General features: G+C 47.2%; 1 protein-coding gene across 1 annotated transcript in view; it reads left to right on the top strand.

Moving 5' to 3' along the window:
• The window catches only part of LOXHD1 (lipoxygenase homology PLAT domains 1), a 146,014-nt gene that overhangs the window by 21,550 nt on the left and 102,745 nt on the right, over nucleotides 1–21,719 (top strand). Inside the window, exons 6-11 of the mRNA XM_077346719.1 lie at nucleotides 2,508–2,656; nucleotides 5,248–5,371; nucleotides 10,246–10,496; nucleotides 12,978–13,113; nucleotides 16,245–16,405; nucleotides 20,064–20,150. Coding sequence (XP_077202834.1) covers nucleotides 2,508–2,656; nucleotides 5,248–5,371; nucleotides 10,246–10,496; nucleotides 12,978–13,113; nucleotides 16,245–16,405; nucleotides 20,064–20,150 — 908 coding nt within the window. The remainder of the gene's footprint in view (nucleotides 1–2,507; nucleotides 2,657–5,247; nucleotides 5,372–10,245; nucleotides 10,497–12,977; nucleotides 13,114–16,244; nucleotides 16,406–20,063; nucleotides 20,151–21,719) is intronic.

Here is a 21,719-nt window from a genome sequence, read left to right as displayed (position 1 = left end):
CTCAGACCTTGGGTTGCGGAGGGGTTGTGATACTGGTCCAGGAGGCTTACTCCTACAGGGTGCTCCCAGTGACAACCATCGCAGGAATTGAATGCGTTTACTGAGATGGGGTACAGTTGAGGACTTGGCTATCTGGCTGGTGTTCCATCCACCTTCTGTACCAGAAGATACCCTGATGGGTCTCCTGGAGGCAGTCACTGACTGTGCACTACAGTACCCCAGGATTCTAGCGAAACTGTGACTACCCCAAGGTCACCCAACTGGCTGCATGTGGAGAGACAGGGAATCAAACCTGACTCACCAGATTAGAGGCCACTCTTAACTGCTACACGAAACTGACTCTAAGGGAAATTTATCACTCTCTATCAGGTAGAAAACCTAGGGCCATTTCCCACGGCGATCTTTGTTGCAAATTGTTTGCGGAATGAAAAATCGCCATTTAAAATAGTGGAATTCGTCGTTTTGCACACCTGGCTTTGTAGTGGAATCAGTTGCGTTTTTTAGCGTTTCCCACAGGCTTCCGGTCTCGGCAGAAATCGCTAGAAAGGAAGCGCTATTGCCAAGCTTGTCCCGCCCCTGGCCGTCAAGCAGCCAATGGGCAGCCGTTAGCATGCTCCCAAACAGCCCCTTTCCCTTTAAGAAAGCTTTTTTAAAAAAAAAAACAGACCCATAGCAACGAATCTACATAGATTCCTTGCACTGGAGAGACCCATCCAGCTGCCTAATGTGATCTATCGTTTGATTGTATGATCGTTGGCACGCTGGCTCGAGTGATAAAAAAAAATCCCCCCCCCCTTCTCACGGGCTCGATTTTCGGCTGAATTTATGTGTAAAAAATAAAGGGACTTTATTTCAGCAAACGGGCTTTTATGTGGTTTGTGCTTAGTGACTAAAGGTGAAGGACTGAAGCCAGGGAAGCCTCTAAACAGAAAGAGGCTCGCCGGTGCGTTTATCCCCGCTCGCTCCGAGAAAAAAAAATGGCGATCGCTTCGCCGGAAGTTTGGAGGAGAGATCCAGGGGGAGGGACTTTGAAGAACCAGCTACAATGGTAACGCACAGGTCTTTAGCGCTACTGTTGCAGATTGGTTGCAGGAGTGTATCGCTATCCGGAGGGTGAATCCAGTTTTCTGGATTCCCCTGAAAGCGCCACAACGAAGCGCTTATTGCTGATCGGTTTCAGGATTGTTGCAGATTGTTGACGACGTCGTGCGTTATGGCAAATTAGTAGCGTTTTCAATCGGCAACCATTGTGCTATTTTTAAGCCGTGGGAAATGCCCCCTATTTTTCCTGCTTTCCTTTATGTTCCCAAAACAGTAACATATGCAAACTGCCATCAAGTTGCAGTGGATTTATGGTGACCTCAACAAGGGGCTTTAAAGTGAGGGAGAAGCAGAGGTGGATGGCCATCAGCTTCATCTGTAAAGTCTTCCTTGGTAGTCTCCCATCCAAGGACCCTGCTTAGCTTCTGAGGTCTGACAAAACCAGTCTGTACTGTGCTGTCTTCCCTCCCAACAGTAACATACCAGAAACAAAATAGCTCAACACCACACACTACTATGCCATTCATTTTCATCTTCAGCTTTCATTGATTTATTTACTGATGAGATGGCAGCAGCTTGCTACACTAGAAATAATGTATTCCTTAAGAAGCTGATTCCCATTTTTAGAGCTGTATGCATTGGCATCCCATGGATGAGACAGGCTGGTGATTCTGGACTTCTGGGGTTTCCTGTCCCGTGCTTGAGAGCCACATTGCAATTTTATCAATCGTGTGGAAAGTATTTCTGCATAACCCAAAAATCCTTTGCATGGATGCAATTGTACTCATCAAGAAGGTCAAGACTAAGGATGTGCACAAAAAGAATTGCACCATTTCAGATTCAGCCAGAAAGGTTTCGGTCAGATCCAAAATGCACTAATACCCCTTCACCTTCTGGGATTTGTCCAAGTTGTTTCAACCGAACCAAAAATGTGTCAGGGCTTTTCATGCATGTATTTCACCCCCCCCCCACTTCCCAGACATTTCTGCTGCCTGTGAAAGGGAGGAAGAGAGGACCTGCCAAGCAGCTGATAATGACAGGGACCCCTCCCCCCCTTGCTCCCTTTAAATTCCTCCCCAGCTGGAGTGGATGGGGCGATTTTCATTATGAGCTGGGCTTCCTGAGAAAGCAGGGGAAAGGCATTTAAACAGGCTGAATCATGACTGAATCACAAATCGGACATTTTGAATGCAGGGAATGGGCGGTTCAGCCCAGGAGAGCTCAAAAAGTAACCAAATGAGTATTGATTTGGGCCCTTTCAATTTATCCGAGCTGAATCGTCCATCCCTCGTGACACTACCTCTCTGCAAGGAGCAGCCATTTTTCAGGGGTTAATCTTTGACGGGAGCTTTGACTCATGTCTGCTGGGACCCATTGGGTTAATCTTTAAGGTGCTCCGCTTTTAGGTGGGTGCACCTGGTGGTTCATTGAGGCTGGCTCATTCCTTTGCTTCTCGTTCCACGCAGGCGAGAGGAAGCTGGACAACGACAATGACAATTTTGAGCGAACGCAAGAGGACAAGTTCACGCTGGATGCTCCCAACTTGGGACGGCTCAGAAAGATCAACATCGGCCACAATAATAAGGGGGGATCTGCGGGTTGGTTCCTGGACAGGGTGAGTACAGCCGAACAAAGTGGGTGATTTGGGGAGTGACCGGGCTAACCTATATTCTATGTCTCCTGCATTGGGTGGGACTGCCTAGGGCAGTGGTTCTCAACCTGGGAGTTGAATGACACTTTCACAGGGGTCGTGGGAGAGCAAGCAGCTTGGCTGGGGCGGGGGCACCATCCACAGAACAACCTTGCGGGGTAGGTTGAGATAGAGCAAGATCGGCATGATGGGACAAGAGGCAGAACTGAACTGAGAATCCCTGGGGGAAAACCAGTTTATGTACAATCGTGAACAATGGATCTTCATGCCATTGGTCAGTTTTGATATAATTTCTGTGAAAGAACCCCGGCATAATTTTATGGTTGGGGGTCACCACAGCATGAGTCACTGTCTTAAAGGGTCGTGGCATTAGGAAGGTTGGTAACCACTGCCTTAGGGCTCCCTGGCTTTGATGGACTGCCTCACTCCCTTCTCCAGGAAAAAGGAGGTTGGCCTGGAACTCCACTACTAGCCGTGGTGACTCAGGGGGACATCCACATTCAGAGATGCCAAGCCTCTGATTTCCAGAGCCAGGCTGATAACATCACGGAAAGGTCTCACCCCCTATGTCCTGTTGTTGGCTTTCCAAAGGAACTGGTTGGCTACTGAGTCTGGGCTTGGTGTATTTGAGGGACCACCTCTCTGCCTACTTCCCCTGAAGAGCACTTTGCTCTCCAAATTACAACCTTTGGGCAAAGACATTTTCATTACTGGCCCCTACTTGGTAGAATAAACTCCTAGAGGAGATTTGGGCCCTGTCAGATAATATTAATGGTAATAATAATTAGTGAGACAGGATGCTGAACTAAATGGACCCCTGGTCTGATCCAACAGGGCTCCTCTTATGTTTGATGAAGGTCCTGGCCTCTCTGGTCTATTGTTGGCTCTCCAGAGGAACTGGTTGGCTACTGTTGAAGCAGGAAGCTGGACTATGTTATGTTACACTTTCGTAGGGCAGTGTATGTTAGTATATGGTTTCTCAACCAGGGTTTCGTGAAATCCTTGGGTTTCTTGATGGCCCTGGAAGGGTTTCCTGAATGGGTGGGAATGAATATTTATATATTTTAAAAATGTCAACCCACCCAGCCCTCCGAAAATGGCCAAAGATGGGCCTGGAGGGGGATGGGAAAGGGAGAGGCCCCGGGTGGGCATGTCCACAGCTCTACCTCCCAACCATATTCTGCAGGATTATGCCTCTTCTGGAGTTCCTCCAAGCCTGAAGAATGTTTCAGGGGTTTCTCAACGGTAAAAAGGTTGAGAAAGTCTGTGTTTCATAGGGCAACTGAGAATAATTCACTAAGGAGAAGTCCAGAGTTCTACATCTGGATCACAAAAATGAGAAGCATGCACACTGGATCCGAGACACACTTCTTGACAACAATGTGTGTGGAAGAGATCTTGTGGACTGTAAGCTAGATATGAGCAGTGCCATGTGTCAGTAAAGAAGGTGAATGCCGTCAACAGAGGCATTTTATCAAAACTGCAACATGTCATAGTCCTGGTGTATACTACGTTGGTCAGACTGCAGCTGGAGTCTTCTGTGCAGTTCTGGAGGCCTCACTTCAAAAAGGATGTGGACAAAATGGAGAGGGGGCAGAGGAGAGTGACGAGGATGATCCGGGCCCTAGGGAAACAAATCCTAGGAGGAAAAGCTGAGAAATTCAGAATGTTCAACCTAGAGAAGAGGAGGTTGAGAGGAGACACAGTTGCTTGAAAGGTTGTCTCTTAGAGGAGGGCAGGGAGTAGTTCCTGTGGGCAGCAGAAGATAGGATCCACTGTAATGGTTTTGAACTATGTGTAATGGTACTGGCTAGATATCCGGGGAAAAATGTTTGCAGTCATGGTAGTTCAGCAGTGGAAGGGGCTGCCTAAGCAGGTGGGGAGCTCCCCCTCACTGGCCATCTTCAAGCAGCGGCTGGACAGATCCTTATCCTGGATGCTTGAAGCTGAGCCTGCATTGAGCAGGGGGTGGGACTAGATGGTGAGGGGTTTGGAGACCAAGATGTATGAGGAAAGGTTGGATTAGCTTGGTCTGTTTAGCCTGGAGAGAAGATGACTGAGAGGGAATCTAATAACAATTTTCAAGTATTTAAAAGGGTGCCATATGGAGGATGGAGCAGAATTGTTCTCTCTTGCCCCAAAGGGACGGACCAGAACCAATGGGATGAAATTAATTCAAAAGAAATTCCGTCTCAACATCCGGAAGAAGTTCCTGACAGTCAGAGCAGTTTCTCAGTGGAACAGTCTTCCTCGGGAGGTGGTGGGTTCTCCATCATTGGAGATTTTTAAGCAGAGGCTGGAGAGCCATCTGACAGAGAGGCTGATTCTGTGAAGGCTCAAGGGGGTGGCAGATTGCAGTAGATGAGCAAGAGGGATGTGAGTGTCCTGCATAGTGCAGGGGGTTGTACTATATGACCCATGGGGTCCCTTCAAACTTTGTGATTCTATGATTCTATGATTGTCTTCCCCTTTGAGACTCCAGATGAGTTGCCCCTTCCCTCCCCTCGCCTCGCCTCTCCTCTCCTCTGCCTACGCTCTGTTCTGCTTCCCTCCAGGTCCTCATAGAAGACATCGGCAACAAAGCCAATTACGAATTCCCGTGCCACCGTTGGCTCGCGATGGATGAAGACGATGGCAAGATTCAGCGGGATATCCTGGTGGGAGGAGCGGAGGCGACAGGTGAGTCTTCTGCCATCAAGGCAAGTGAAGACGGTTAACTGCAAAGGCTATGAGCCAGATCTGTTGTACAGAGAAGAATTTGTGCCCCGCTGGTGTCCAAGGTGCTGGTGAGCAAAGCAGTGGGATTCTGGGAGATGTCCCACTGTAGTGTCTTCACTGGCATCCTGATTTCAGCCCCTCGGTTAAAACGCAGAGAAATGAATGTCTTTTGTGGGGTTGCCAGGTCCCCTCTGGCCACAGGGTTGGGGGCTCCAGGTTGGGGAACTCTTGGAGATTTGGGCCTGGAGCCTAGGAAGGACAAAGCCACAGAGTCCCCCCCCCCCTCCAAAGCATTTACTTTCTCTCAGGGGAACTGAGGGAATTTCCGCACATTGCAAAAAATAGCGTTATGCCAGCGTAATGGCGTTGCGCTAAATATTATTGCGCCTCCATTCCTCATCTTCTTGCCATCTCGCTGTAGCCTGCCACATTTTCATGCTTCTCACCCTCCCCAAGTGCTGCTGGAAATGGTGGAAGAGAGCGACCGTGGTTTGTACACAACTCTCTTCTGCCTGTCAATCTAGCCAGGCAGCCAATCCTCATTCTTCTTTTTTTAAAGGTCCCGTGATGCCCGCCAATTTTTTTAAAAAAATGAATACTTCTTCATTGAAATGCCTCTGCGTCTAATCATAAACAAATGATTCAGATTTATTTTAATACAGCACTGCGGCCAGATAAAACAGATAGCAAGAAGAAAAAAAAACATTTCACAGCAGAAAATCATAAACGAATAGTGTTTTTTATAATGCCACCCCTTATGGAATCACGAGGAAGCTTTAAAATATTAATCTAGTTCCTGATTTTGGAGGGCAGGGGACTTCAGAGAGGGAATTGTTTTCTGAAAGTATTTCTAGAACTGGGGAACGCAATGGCAAGTCTTCTACCTGATCTGTTGACCAACACTAAAGGGCAGGGAGGAATTCTAAGGGTGCAGCGTTGGGTTCTTGTTTCTTTCTCATCCATGTAGCCCACCTGGAGGCTGGCATCCTTATATCCTTATTCTCCTGCCAGCTTATGATCTGAGCCGCTTCTCTGCCTAGTGCTGTAAACTGTGGAAGAGTTAATTGGAAAGATGGCAGACTCCTGGTGGGACCCCACTTTTACAGGGGAACAGAAAAGAACAGTTGTTTTTTATACCCCACTTTTCACTACTCGAAGGAGTCTCAAAGCAGCTTACAATTGCCTTCTCTTCCTCTCCCCACAACAGGCACCCTGTGAGGGAGGAGGGGCTGAGAGAGTCCAGATATGACTGAAGAAGAAGGGCTGGTTTTTTATATCCCACTTTTCACTACTCGAAGGAGTCTCAAAGCAGCTTACAATTGCCTTCCCTCTCCCCACCACAGACACCCTGTGTCGTAGGTGAGGCCGAGAGAGCTCCGACAGAACTGCTCTGTGAGAGCAGCTCTAAGAGAACTATGACTGGCCCAAAGTCACCCATTTGGCTCCCTATGGAGGAGCGGGGAATCAAACCCAGCTCACCAGATTAGAAGCCGCCGCTCTTAACCACCCCTGGTAGACAAATGAAGGTTCGATTGCCACTTTCATGCCAGCCCCACAAAGAAAGGGAAGCATTTATTAGAAATACAGGATGGGAAGGAAAATTAAATAAAGGATGAGAGGGCTGTTGCTCTGAACCACTACACCAAATTGGCTCTCAGTTCCCCTGGGAAAAATGGCTGCTTCGGAGGGTGGCATCTATAGGGCTACCCTCCACTGAGGTCCCATCCCACCCCACCCCACCCCAAATCCAACCCACTCCTGGCTCCACCCCCCAAAGTCTCCAGGTATTTCCTATCCCAGAGCTGGCCACCCTAATTTATTCCAAAGCCTTTGAACATCAGAGCCCGGCAGTATGAAGGGAACTCAGGCTCCGAAGGTTGCGAGTCAGAGCTTCCTACCCCCGGGGGAAAGAAAGAGCAGAGAGCAACTATTTCAGGCCAAGAGGCATCTGGCTGCACCGCAGGCCTGCTGGGGAGGGCTGCTGAGTAGTCGTGCTAAAGTCTGGCTTCTGCTGCCCTTTCCCAAGCAGCTTAATTATTTATTTGCGCTGATGGATGTTGTGCACCAGTACGTTGGTAGGACTCTTGGCTGGGAAGGACCTGAGTCTGCCTTCTCTAGCTCCTGGAGGCCCGAGCACAGAGCCAGGCCTGAGACTGACACTTTTGAATCTTCTGGCTTCCTTACTAGAATTCTTTGGCCAAAATAAGCTCCGGGACTCACTTAGCAACCTGCCGCAGAGGCCGGGGAGCTGGCACAGCGTAGCGGTTAAAAGCGGCAGCTTCTAATCCGGCGAGCCGGGTTTGATTCCCTGCTTCTCCGCGTGCAGCCAGCTGGGTGACCTGGGGCCAGTCACAGTCCTGTTGGAGCTGTTCTCTTTCTTAAAATTCTGCCTAGACCTTGTAAAAGGGCAGGAGACGGGGATTCCGGGTTGAGGCTCTGTTTTGTGTCCTTCTTTGGATAAAGTCTCGTATGGTTAGCTGCTCCACAAAGGGAATCCCTTCCAATAAAACGCGACCGAGGGAGCCTAATTTGCCATGGCCTGCAATTGTGCTCCAGTCAACGACATGAAATGGAGCATCAGTCCGGAAACCCCGTCCCCTGCTCTTTTACCGGGTCTAAACTGAAACTGACCAATAGCGTACACTGGAGGGAAGATCTATTGTTTGCTTATGTATATAAGTTCGGAGTTTCAGGGGGGTGTTCAGTTCGGTTCGGTTCAGTTCAGTTACTCCTTGCTGGGATCCGAATAAAGAACCGCGGAACCCATGGATTTAACTCTGACTATTCTCAAACTGCTCTTGTTGTTCAGAAATCTCTCCTAAAGTTCAGCATGGTGTAGCGGTTAAGAGCGGCAGCCTGTAACCTGGAAATTCCCCACTCCTCCACGTGCAGCCAGCTGGCTGACCTTGGGTCAGTCCCAGTTCTCTCAGGGCTCGCTCAGCCTCACCTACCTCACAGGCGATCTGTTGTGGGGAGAGGAAGGGAAAGGTGTTTGTAAGCCGCTCTTGGACACCAGCCTGGACCTGAGCTATGTTCATAGCTTGAAAAGGCCAGCCCTAAAAACCCATTGATATCGACTGAAGGAAGCATCTTCCGCTCTGTGGTGCCCGTCGTAAACATGTTAAACTATTAATGACAGAAGAGATTAGGGAAAAGGTCATTTCCTCCCTTGCTAAGCATGGCAATATTGCTTTTCTCTTGGGCCAAGAATATGGGGGAGGGGGTTATTGAAGCAACCATACACGTCTGGAACGCCTTTAGCTACGAGTAGCAATTGTTAAAACAATCATACTCACTGTTAGGGGATTATTTCTCAATATCAAAATTGGTTTTCAAAACATTGAACTCACTGTTAGGAGATTATTTCTCAATATCGAAGTTGGTTTTCAAAACATTGAAATTGAAGTCCCTTGAAAAGAGCGAAACGCGTTGGGATTTGTTGAATATAAAAGAATAAAGAACAATGGAAGTTTGAAGACTCCATAAAAGTCTTTTGTTGTTGTTAGGTGCGAAGTCATGTCCGACCCATTGCGACCCCCCTGGGCAATGATCCTCCAGGCCTTCCTGTTCTCTACCATTCCCCGGAGTCCATTTAAGTTTGCACCATAAAAGTCTACTCTGTATATTTGATTAGCCATATAGGTATCCCAATATGGAACTAAAGAGCCTGTTGATGCGGGTGAAGGAGGAGAGTGCAAAAATTGGCTTGAAACTCAACATCAAGAAAACAAAGATGATGGCATCCGGCCATCTCAATTCCTGGCAAATAGACAGGGAAGAAATGGGGATAGTGACAGATTTTATTTTCCTGGGCTCCAAGATCACTGCAGATGGGGACTGCAGCAAAGAAATTAAAAGACGCTTGCTCCTGGGGAAGAAAGCTATGGCAAATCTAGACAGCATCCTAAAAAGCAGAGACATCACCCTGCCAACAAAAGTACGTTTAGTCAAGGCTATGGTCTTCCCAGTTGTAATGTATGGCTATGAAAGTTGGACCATAAGGAAGGCCGAGCGTCAAAGAATTGAGGCTTTTCAACTCTGGTGCTGGAGAAGACTCTTGCGAGTCCCTTGGACTGCAAGGCGAACAAACCGGTCAGTCCTAGAGGAGATCAGCCCTGACTGCTCCTTAGAAGGCCAGATCCTGATGATGAAACTCAGATACTTTGGCCACCTCATGAGCAGGAAGGACTCCCTGGAGAAGAGCCTAATGCTGGGAGTGATCGAGGGCAAAAGAAGAAGGGGACGACAGAGAATGAGGTGGCTGGATGGAGTCACTGAAGCAGCTGGTGCGAGTTTAAATGGACTCCGGGGAATGGAAGAGGACAGGAAGGCCTGGAGGATCATTGTCCATGGGGTCGCGATGGGTCGGACATGACTTCGCACATAACAACAACAACAATTGGTATCCCAGTGCCTCTTTACTTGCCCTGTGTCTGGTCCTTCACTAAGTCCTACCTCTCTTACTTTATTTTAACCTCCGTGAGATGGCTGGTTCCGGAGCAGCGGTCTATAAATATGATTCATATATTTAAAAAATGATGTAGCCTACAGCAGCAGACAGTAAACGGTAGTATAGTTCACATTTAGCAAAAGAACTGTAGAATATTTGTACAAGGTCAACGAGGCCATGCCCTAGGGCAGGGGTAGTCAAACTGCGGCCCTCCAGATGTCCATGGACTACAATTCCCAGGAGCCCCTGCCAGCGAATGCTGGCAGGGGCTCCTGGGAATTGTAGTCCATGGACATCTGGAGGGCCGCAGTTTGACTACCCCTGCACTAGGGCATACTAGTGGCTTGCTGCAGACTCTGACTCTAACACATCTGCCTCCCTTCAGGTATGGTTTACAATGTTGCTGTCATGACCGGGGACGTCCGAGGGGCCGGGACCAACTCCAAGATCCACATCGTCATGCACGGCTCCAAAGGCCTGAAAAACAGCGGGAAGGTTTTCCTGGAGGGAGGGGAGTTTGAACGTGCCCGGACGGACCTCTTCAACATCGAGATTGCCGCTCTTCTCAGCCCCTTGAGCCGCGTCTCCATCGGACACGACAACTGCGGCGTCAGCTCCGGCTGGTACTGCGAGAAGGTGAGGACGGGTCACTTCACAGCTCTGAGCAGCTGTCCGATCGTTCTCCCATTAGCCGCCCGAACGGAGCGACCTGCGAGCCTTTGGAAACGGCTGCTGCGATTTCAATTACGAGGCCGCTGGGTTAGCCAGTTAATGTAGGCATCCTCTGGATCCGATTTCTCCCCATTAGGCACATGCGCACGGGGGGGGGGATCATATAATTTTGGGATTTGGCCCGAAATGATCTGAGCTGAATCCAAAGCACACAAATACCCCTTTACTTTATAAAATGCACCTGTAGAATTATGCAAAATGTCTCTTTCTTTCTTTCTTTCTTTCTTTCTTTCTTTCTTTCTTTCTTTCTTTCTTTCTTTCTTTCTTTCTTTCTTTCTTTCTTTCTTTCTTTCTTTCTTTCTTTCTTTCTTCTTTCTTTCTTTCTTTCTTTCTTTCTTTCTTTCTTTCTTTCTTTCTTTCTTTCTTTCTTCGTGTAGTGGTTAGGAGTGTGGACTTCTAATCTGATGAACCAGGTTCGATTCCTCGCTCCTCCACGTGCAACCAGCTGGGTGGCCTTTGGCTTGCCACAACATTGATAAAGCTGTTCTGACCGAGCAGGAATATCAGGGCTCTCTCAGCCTCACCTCCCTCACAGGGTGTCTGTTGTGGGGAGAGGAATGGGAAGGGGATTATAAGCCGCTTTGAGACTCCTTTGGGTAGAGAAAAGCAGCATATAAGAACCAACTCTTCTTCTTCTTCAGCAATATCAGGGCTCTCTCGGCCTCCCCTCCCTCACAGGGTGTCTGTTGTGGGGAGAGGAAAGGGAAGACAACTGTAAGCCGCTTTGAGACTCCTTTGGGGAGAGAAAAGCGGCATACAAGAACCAACTCTTCTTCTTCTACTTCATCCCAGTTTCCCCATCCTTATGCCAGCACTTAAACCTGACCCAATGTGCTAATTTATCATCTATTTTGGTCCTGACTTGTAGCACAGGGGGAAAGTCTTCATGCTTGATTTTTCGCTAGTCTGTCTGGTCATTGTTTTGACAATCTCAGTCATGTTGCTGGATGTAAAGTTATTGCAAAAACAATAAGCTCTGAAACAATCCCTATTGAATTGGCAAAGTGAACTCAACGTTGGTGCCTTAAAGGCAAATGGGGCACTCATACTAATCTTTTGCTATTTATTGGCAAGGAATTCCCACTGTGTTCAATTGGATTTATTTTCTAGTAAGTATGCACCAATTTAAGGTTGTTTTTTTTTTAAGTCCCTTAGAGCCAGATCTGAAGACTTTAAACTTTTATATTCTAATCCTAATCATATTTGTAATTTATGCCCATTATTTGTTTCACTTGAAGACCCCATAAGCGTTTGATTCAGTCAAATGACTGCTGTGTGAAAACTTGTACTAGTAGTTTCATGCAGAACTGGCATAATCCAAATGGTTGTAAACCTTAAGCTTTGAGCGGGAAGCCCTGTTCTCAACGGGAAATTATCTCTGTAGTCTGAAGGTCTTTTGTAATTATGGGAGATCTCCAGACTGCTATTGGAGGCTAGTAAATGAAATACTTTTCAAGCTGGCCATGGCAAATGAACAGTTTATTCCATTATGAACCATTCCTCAAAATTCCAAAACATCAAAACAAACTCCTAGATATTTTTTTCTGTTTTTGGAGGCTGGCAACACCAGGTTGTAGAAAAGCCAAAACCTTCCAGCAACAGCTCTGAAGTCTGCCTTAGAAGGTCGTTAACAGGGTTACAAGGAAGGCTGCCAACATATTGGAGGGTAAAAACCCTTCAATACAGGCTAAATTCCTGGAATAGGATTCATGATCACTTCTTCATTCTCTGCATTCACAACAGCTGTGCTCACTGGCTTGGATTCCCTGTGGCCAAATCTTCCTCGCTGCTTCAGAAGGTTGCCAGATCCAGCTTGGGAAATACCTGGAGATTTGGGGAGGGATGGAGCCTGAGAGGGGTGGGGCTTGGGAAGGGGAGGGGCCAAATTGCTATAGAGCCCACCTTCCAAAGTGTCCATTTTCTCCAGGGGGTAATCTGCACGGGACTGTTTACCCACTGCCAGCTCAAATAGTTGTTTTTTTATACTCCACTTTTCTCTACCGTAAGGTTTCTTAGGATTGTTTAGAGTGGCCTTCCCTTCCTCTACCCACAGTGGGCATCTTGTGAAGCAGGTGGGCCTGGGAGTCCTGAGAGAACTGGGATTGGCCCAAGGTCACCCCAGCAGGTCTCATGTGTCTCAAAGCGACTTAAAATCACCTTTGCCCACAACAGGCATCTTGTGAGGCAGGTGGGGCTGAGAGAGTGATGAGAGGCTTCATGTGGTGGAGAAGTGGGAAATCAAACCCATTTATTCAGATCAGAGTTTTAACCATTAAACCACTCTGTCTGTCTGTCTGTCAGTCTGCCTGTCTCCTCTCAGAATGTGGGTAGCAATAAATCTGGATTATTCATTGTGCTGGGTTGGTTTCCTTCTTCTCCCACCAGGTAACGGTGTATTGCCCGTTTACCGGCATTGAGCAGACATTCCCTTGTGGGAAATGGCTGGACGAAGACGAAGGCGATGGGCTGGTGGAACGGGAACTCTACGAAATGCTCTCGATGCGCCAGAAGAGATTGAAAAGTAGGTGCCAAAGACAGTACGGCTGCCAACCTCCAGGTGACACCTGGAGACCTCCTGCTTATTACAGTTAAACTCCAGGAAATAGAGATCAGGCCCTGTGGAGAAAATGGCCACTTTGGAGGGTGAATTCTGTGGCATTTGGGCCTTGTCGGGGTCTTGCCCCATCCTCCCCGGGATCTTCCCCAAAAATCTTCAGGCATTTCTTACCCTGGAAATGGCAGCCTAAGAAGGTGATAAAGCTTGAGGTATTTTGTCTCTTCACGCGGAGGGGTACAAGCCACCTGTGCCTGGACCTGAATCACCACGAGCCGGGTCTAAGTGTCTTTGGTATTATTAGACTCAGTCTTGAGTAGGTGGGCAAAAAAACGTATTTTGGGGTTTGGGTATCTTGAACCTCAAAAATATTGGGGCTGTTTTTTTTGAGGTAGAGGTGCCAGATTTGCAGCATAGCTACTGGTGTCTCTCCCCAAACTCCCCCCCCCCAAGTTTCAAAAAGATTAGACCAATTCTATGGTCCCCCAACTAAGGTACCCCCATCCTCCATTAAATGCAATATATGGGAGGAAAGGTGTTTATAGGGATTTGGGTCACAAGTGAACTCTGAAGGCATATAAAGGGCTCACAGTCCCTTTAAACACCTTTTCCAAGTGGGCGAGTTCATCCCACAGATGTTTAAAGGGATCGCAGCGCCCTTTAACTTTGGGAGATTTCAGAGGAAGAAATAGACACAAGGGAGCAAAAGGTGGAGCGTGCAGTGACAGCAAACGGCATAAAGGCAGGGAGTGTGCCCGCCGTTCCTGCGTGCTCCTACGCTGCTTGCAGCTGCTGTCAGGGCAGCTTTGTGCTTTTTCCGCCCCCGGTGTGGAAGCAGCCATAGACACAGTGGGGATGACGACTGAGATGTTCTTTCAGGCGCTATGTACAGAATGGGCCAATCCCTTTGAACAAAACCATAAGAAAACAACCGAGAGGTGCTTCAAGAAGGAAGTGGAAAGGTTGCACGAGGTTCACCCACCCACCCACCCGGCCATGGAGGATTTGTACCGTCTTTCCATTCCCTAATCATGTTAGCGTAACGAATGCTTTTAGGAAAATGGGTCAAGGCCCCCCCCCTCCCTGTCCAATCAAGATCCTTTTGTGGCGAGCCATTTGTCCTGCTTAAGAGGCAGTTCGGTTGAAACCAAGCTCATTATCACAAATATTACTTGATGTCTCGGCCACTTTATCTTTGCAGAGCGGTCCATTCAGCTAAAGTATTTATGGCCTTTAAACTGCCCGATTAGGCACCCTGATTGCTATTGACAGGGTAATCCTTTTGTGGCGGTTGTGTATTAAACAGGCAGGAAACGGCCGCCCTGAAAGAAAGGGTGACCTTTCCAGGGGGCCTTATGCTGGGATAATTTCTGTTGGCATCTCACCTGCCAGCCTGTGTGGGAAGGAGCGTTCCTTGCCTTACCTCTGTCTGGATTAATTTTGCCGTGTGCATGCCGAGCAAGGGCCTTTCCAGACATTGTTTTGATTAAAGAATAATAACAGCACACTTGTTCAGATTGAGCCCCTATCCCACGTGTACCCCACGCCCCCCTCCAAGAACCTCTTTCTGCCTTATTCTAGTAGCACATGCAGCACATGCTCCAGGCCCCGCAGTTCCCGGGCCCCACAGTGCTGTATGGTTAGGGCCCCCCTTAAATGAGCCTTTCTCAGTTTTTTGACCATTGAGAAACCCCTGAAACATTTGTCAGACTTTGAGTAACTCCAGAAGCGGCAGGTTCATGCAGAATATGGTTGGGAAGCATAGCCGTGGACACGCCCACCTGGGGCCCCTCCCCTTCCCACCCCCTCCAGGCCTGTCATTGGCCAATTTGGGAGGGAGGGGTGGGTGGGTGGAAATGACAGGTCATATCACCTAATAACAAAAATTTAAAAAATGTAATAGAATCATAGAATCATAGAATCATAGAGTTGGAAGGGGCCATACAGGCCATCTAGTCCAACCCCCTGCTCAACGCAGGATCAGCCCTAACCATCCTAAACCATCCTAAATAAAAATTAACGAACTCCCACCCATTCAGGAAACCCTTCCAGGGCCGTCAAGAAGTCCCAGAGTTTAATGAAACCCTGGTTGAGAAACCCTGCCTTAGATATTGGGGCATTTTTTGCATGTCCCATCAAGGGTCAAGAAATGTTCTCAGTTGACTCTAAAATTCCAAGTGTACCTGGGAGGCAGCCCCTGATGTTAGATGGGCAGCACAAGGAACAGCATCAGTTGAGCTCCACTAAGGCCCTGCAAGTCCTTAAACTGGGCCTCCTTCATAGTGAATCAGACTATTAGTCCATCAAAGTCTGTATTTTCTACTCAGATGGGTGGTGGCTCTCCAGGGTCTCAGGGTGAGAGACCTTTCACAACCTACAGCCCAATCCCTGGTTTAGCTGGAGACGTTGGGGATTGAACCTGGGACTTTCTGCAGATATTCTGCCAATGAACTGCTGAGGTTTCCATACCACCTCCTGCCTGGTCCCTTTCACTGGAGATGCCAGTTAATTAACAATACATCGCTTTAATTCCTTTTTTTCACAACTGGGAAAGTGTCTGCCATTAATCACTAACCTTAACATTTTTATGGCCCCGGTGTTTTTGTGAACAATAGAACTCACAGGACTGACTGGCTTTTCTAGCAAAGAATTATCATGCTGCATATGCTGCATTTGGGCTGATCCTGCAATGAGCAGGGGGTTGGACTAGATGGCCTGTATGTCCCCTTCCAACTCTATGATTCTATATTTGGACTTATGATGCGGTTTACTAATTTGCCACTCATTTACTTTCTCCTGATATCTGTATTCTTATGACCCCTGTTCCATCGTCTGAGGAAGTGTGCCTGCCCACAAAAGTTCACACCTTGAATAAATCTTTGTTGCTCTTAAAGATGCCATAGGACTCAAAGTTAGAAGAAAGGGGATTACAGCTAAAGTTATGTGAATAACTGTGTGCATCTGGTGTTCTGAACCCAGACTGCTTCATGCACAAAATTCCTGAATAGCAACTATTTTTGTTTTGTATTTGCTTCTCTCCTTGGATGTTTGTCCCCAGTGTTGCCCTTTCAGTGGTTCATATTTTTTTTTTTTGGCAGAAAATCCTTGGTCCCTGTGGATCTGGACCAGTGACATGCGAGGGGCAGGCACAGATGCTCCCATCTTCTTCCAGATTTTTGGTGACACAGGGAAATCAGACGAAATGAAGCTGGACAATAACTCCGATAACTTCGAAGCTGGACAAGTTGACAAGTTCATGGTAGGACTTCTTGTTGAAATTTTGTGTGGGACCCTCATGCAACATTTGTGGTGATGCAGTGTGAGAATCAGTCCAAATCCTATTACACTTTTTGGTTCTAGTTGATGCTGCATGCTGCAGTAGTGGTTAAAAGTGTGTTGTAGTCTTTAAGAGTGGGTTTGATTTCCCGTTCCTTCCTATGCAGCCAGCTGAATGAGCTTGGGCTTGTTACAGTCCTGATAGTGCTGTTTTCCCAGAGCAGTCCTGTCAGAGGTCTCTCAGCCCCACCCACCTCACGGAGTGTCTTATGGGGAGAGGAAGGGAAGGCGATTATAAGCTGTTGTTGCCTAGCAGCCCCCCCCCCCCCAATGACCACCAAGATCTCTTTTCTCAAATGTAGAGGTGCTGCATATTTTATTTTTGGTGCATTTTAAAAAAAGATTTCAGGTTTTTTCCTGCAAGCTCCCCCCCACTCCCCAGTCCATGTTTGTAGAACAATCTGTGTTTTCTGGCTCCAGTCTCTGGATTTAAGTATCTACAGATGGGGCCATGTTGAGAATGAGATAGATTGATACGATGTGTCAAGAGGTGAATGAGGGCTGGAGAGGAAGCAGCATATATTCTAGAGAAGCTTGGCGGGCAGAGCAAGCCTTTTTGCTGGCTCATGTTTTAATCCCTGGCCAGCCGTCTCCTCCTCCTTTTCCAACTTGCTTCTAAAAAATGACAGCCCATGGTTTGGTGGGGCATCCACATTCACTCTATGTAGCCCGCTGCATAATCATAGAATCACAGAATCCTAGAGTTGGAAGGGGCCATTCAGGCCATCTAGTCCAACCCCCTGCTCAATGCAGGATCAGCCCAAAGCATCCTAAAGCATCCAAGAAAAGTGTGTATCCAACCTTTGCTTGAAGACTGCCAGTGAGGGGGAGCTCACCACCTCCTCAGGCAGCCTATTGCACTGCTGAACCACTCTGACTGTGAAAATTTTTTTCCTGATATCTAGCCTATATCGTTGTACTTGTAGTTTAAACCCATTACTGTGTCTCCTCTCCTCTGCAGCCAACGGGACATCTAATGCCACGTCTTTACCCGTTCCCATCCTGCAGGGTGCCATTCCAAATGTCTATCTTCTGTCCTGATTGCATGGGTCATGTGAGACTTTGGGGCATGACGGGGGACTTCTCCTCCAAAGCACTCTGCTGTTTTCTGCAGTAGAGGAATGCTGAGTCAAGGTTCTACGAACACAGGCTAATGCACTTTCAATGCACTTTCGAAGTAGATTTTCCATTTCCGCACAGGAAAATCCTGCTTCAAAAGTGCACTGGGAGGAACTGAAGATGGCGCCATAAAGAAAGCTGGACTTCTGTTCAGCTCTTAAGCCATGCCGAGGGTCAGGGGCTTCTGCACCTGGCTGACCTGAACAGATACGCAAATCTGCTCACCGGTCACCCCAGGAACCGGGAACGGTATCCTGAGGGTCCTACAGATCCGTAGGGAGATAGCAAGACCTCCCTGGATTAATAGCGGCTTGTGCTCAAGGTCACGATGGCGTCTTTGTCGCAAACAACTTTACAAGCTTGAAACGACCAGCTGACCTTACATTCTTCCCAGACCATCATTTACCAGATCGACAGGAGCAGAAGCTGACAGAAGCTGGAACCTACAACAGTAAGAATTGAAAGCTTTCTGGCTTTTCTCTCTCTTCTCCCACAAGCTCTTCCCTCCCCCCCCTCAACCAATTCACAAGCGAATTCCCTCTTTCGTCGAGTGAGAGACTCCCAGCTAATTATACCCATTAACCAAACAAAGAGAGTGCTTTGAAGATTTATGGGTGAAAGTTCAGTGGGGGAATTTGACTTGATACGGAGATCGACAAACTGATAATTTGGGATCGCTCGTGCTCCCGCGAGACCTCACGAGACTTTCTGTTTATAGTTTGTGACTGCCTAGAACTATGGAAGAATTAACTAAGGCACAGCTTTTCCATTTGTTATGCAAAGGAAACTCAGAGATACTGAAAGCAGTCAATAAGCTGGAAAAGGAAATTCGTGGGACTAAGGGGGAGCTTTTGGATGGAGCCCAAGGTCCGGAGAGACCAGCTGATGACGCAGCTCAGCTAACAGTAAATCAAGTGAAACTTCAATGTCTGGAAGTTAATCAACTGGAGGGATAGAGTGCCAGAGATGTAAAAACCCAAAGTATCTTTAAAGAAACTGGGAAAACAGATTCACGGAAGGAAAGTACCAAAAACCTGGAAGTCTATTCAGAGCAGGAAATGACTTGGATCAGCAAAATAAAAAGAGTCTATTCAAAAGCGACAGCAACTAGGAAGCTATCAGGAGATATTTCTGTGCGACCAGAGGAAGAGATCCAGATTGACAAAGGATTCAGAGCCCCCTCAAAGGCGATTACAAGCAAGAATCAAGTAAGAGATTTCTCTGGCCCTGACAGAAGGACAATCAGAAACACTCTACTATGGAAAAAAACACAATTTCATTTTCTGCGACCACCTGAAAGATGAGCTGAACAATGGAGTATTCTCCTGGCTTCCTCTGAGAAAAATAGCAGTAGCAACCTTTAGGACAGGTCCAATATATGAAGGGAACTGACTTTATATCATTTAAGACAATAATAGAATATATCCTTATAATAGACTATACCCTCCTATGTATCAACAACTACTTTGTTAAGAAAGATGGTAATAACTCCTAGATCAGGATTAATATGCGATGGGAATTGAATATGTATGTTAATATGTATGCCAAAAGAGGATGACAAACCATATTTTATAGGCATTAACAAGACAACAGTAGTAATTCTTGGGTCAGGGCCAATTTATGAAGGAGACTGACCTAATATAATTTAAGATAATAACAGAATGTATTCCTATAACAGATCTCATATGTATTAACAATCACTTGGCTAAGAAAAATGGTAAAAACTTCTAGACTAGGAATAATATGTGATGAGAACTAAATATCTATGTTAAAAGAGATGGCAAACCATATCAACTGGTCGCTTTTTCTTTACAACTTCTCTGTAAATGCTTTATATAATAATAAACAATAAAATTATTATAAAAAAAAAAGTGCACTGAAAGTGCATTATCCAACATGCCATTTTCCAGAGAGAAAAGGGACAACATTCCTGAAGTGTATTGCATATAGCAGGGGTAGTCAGCCTGTGGTCCTCCAGATGTTCATGGACTACAATTCCCATGAGCCCCTGCCAGAGTTTGCTGGCAGGGGCTCATGGGAATTGTAGTCCATGAACATCTGGAGGACCACAGGTTGCCTCCCCCTGGAATATAGGATGCCAGCCTCCGCATGCAACCAGGGGGGGATCTTGGGCCAGTCACAGTTCTCTCAGAGCTCTTGCAGCTCACATTGTGTCTGTTGTGGGGAGAAGAAGGGAAGGCTGTTTGTGAGTCATTTGCGGACCCTTTGGGATAGTGAAAAGCAGGGTATAAAAAGCCCACCTCTTCAACCAGCTCCTATTTACACCGAACCCAGCTTGCAGACCCAAATCTAAGCATTCTTTGGGCGTAAGGATGTATTTTTGGTTTTTGCAAGGTGCTTCCTTCATGTCTGGTGCTTTGGAGCCAAGAGTACCCCCCAGTGATGGAGTCACCCCTAACGAGAAGATGCTATTATGACCATCTTGGTATTTCTCCCTGCAGATCGAGCTCCCGGACCTGGGCACCTTTTACAAGCTCCGGATATGGCACGAGAAGCGGACCCTGCTTTCCGGCTGGCACCTGCAAAAGGTAACACACCAAAGAGCTGGTTCGCAATGCAGATCTGTCCATCTGTCTCTGTAGACAGCGAGAGGGCAAAGGAAGATACTTTCCCTCTCACAGATGGCCAGCTTGTCCAGCATCTTGTGTGTGGCCGCATGAGGGCATAGTCCCTACAGGAGAGACCTGCAGAGATATGTCTCGTCCCCCCATGGAAGGCCATGTGCAGAGAGTGAGAGGGCAAAGGGAGAGAAAAGCCTAATGGTACTTTCCCTCTCACAAATGGCCAGCTTGTCCTGCATCTTGTGTGTGGGAGTATGAGGGCATAGTCCCTACAGGAGAGACCTGCAGAGATATGTTTCCCCATGGATGGCCATGTGGAGAACAAGTGAGAGAACGATCAGAAAGAACGAAAACGGAGAGATCTGAGTGCAGTTCCTAGGTTAAGACTGATGGCAGAGTTGAAATAGGCAAGAGAGCAGAGCACCACGCTGCTTAAAGAATAAAATAGTTTTTATTAAGAAGTGGGGGACAAAACTACATATAGAAACAGGACAGAAGAGAGTCCTCCGGACCACCGTTCTAACGGTTGTCTGTCCTCACTAGTTAACGTTGTAGTGACAGAGCACAGTCTTTAAAAAGTGGCTTTAAAAATTGTTTTCTCTTCGCTATGCAATCCCCATTTACCTCTTAATAAGGTCACGCTGTTTCTTGGTCTCGGCCTTTGGGCCTCTAATGCAAGTTGATAGGTCTCTGCCCCCTTCGGTGCTTAAGAGGATCTCGTGCGGGTGGGGGTTGGGGGTTGGTAAACCATGAAGCACCCTAGAGTATAGACCCAAACAATCACCCTGCCCTCATTAGTTCTGGTTTGCTGTCATGTCCACTCTTGAAGGAAAAGATGACGTTCGGCTACAAAAGGTGCATCCTCGTTTCCTCTGGTCAAGGAGAAAGGGGGTTCGGGCTGCCCCATGGGGTGGATTCTTCAGCTAGATGGATTAGTTAGAAACTTTCTGTGGCCTGACGCTGCATAATCCCGGGTCAGTGGAATTTGCTCCTAAGAAAGTACGTTCCGTAGAATGTAATAGCGTTTTTTTCAGAACTAGAAATATAGCCCATTGCACTATGAAATTCCAAGAAATGGAAACTTTTCTGGCTGCTTAAAAAAAAAAAAGCTTACAAAAGTAAAAATGCAATAGATAAAGATTCCCACACAGGAAAAAAAAATATATATTTACTCTCCAGCCTAGACACTCATTCTACCACACAACATCAGTCATTAAAATGCTTAGAGCAGAGTGGCCAAACTGTGGCCCTCCAGATGTCCATGGCAGGGGCTCATGGGAACTGTAGTCCATTTTTTTGTTTTAGAACTTTTGTCTGATTCTTATGCCCTATGAAGCAATCAGTCAATAACAATGGGCTTTTCCGCACAGTGTTTTTGCTACAACTTGGTTTCTTAACTCCTTTGGCCTTTCTTGTTCCTTATGGCATTGTCTCTTGGCTAGGCATTGCTCTCCCTGTTATTCTTCAGGGTTTTTCTGTGTGTTTTCCAGTGGCCAGAGTACACATGGGAAAAACTTTGGGGGAGAAGGAGGAGAA

Source organism: Paroedura picta, chromosome 7 (assembly GCF_049243985.1).
Source record: "Paroedura picta isolate Pp20150507F chromosome 7, Ppicta_v3.0, whole genome shotgun sequence".
NCBI lineage: Eukaryota > Metazoa > Chordata > Lepidosauria > Squamata > Gekkonidae > Paroedura > Paroedura picta.
The sequence above is the reverse complement of the archived record's forward strand: the minus strand, read 5'-3'. Positions and strand labels throughout refer to the sequence as shown.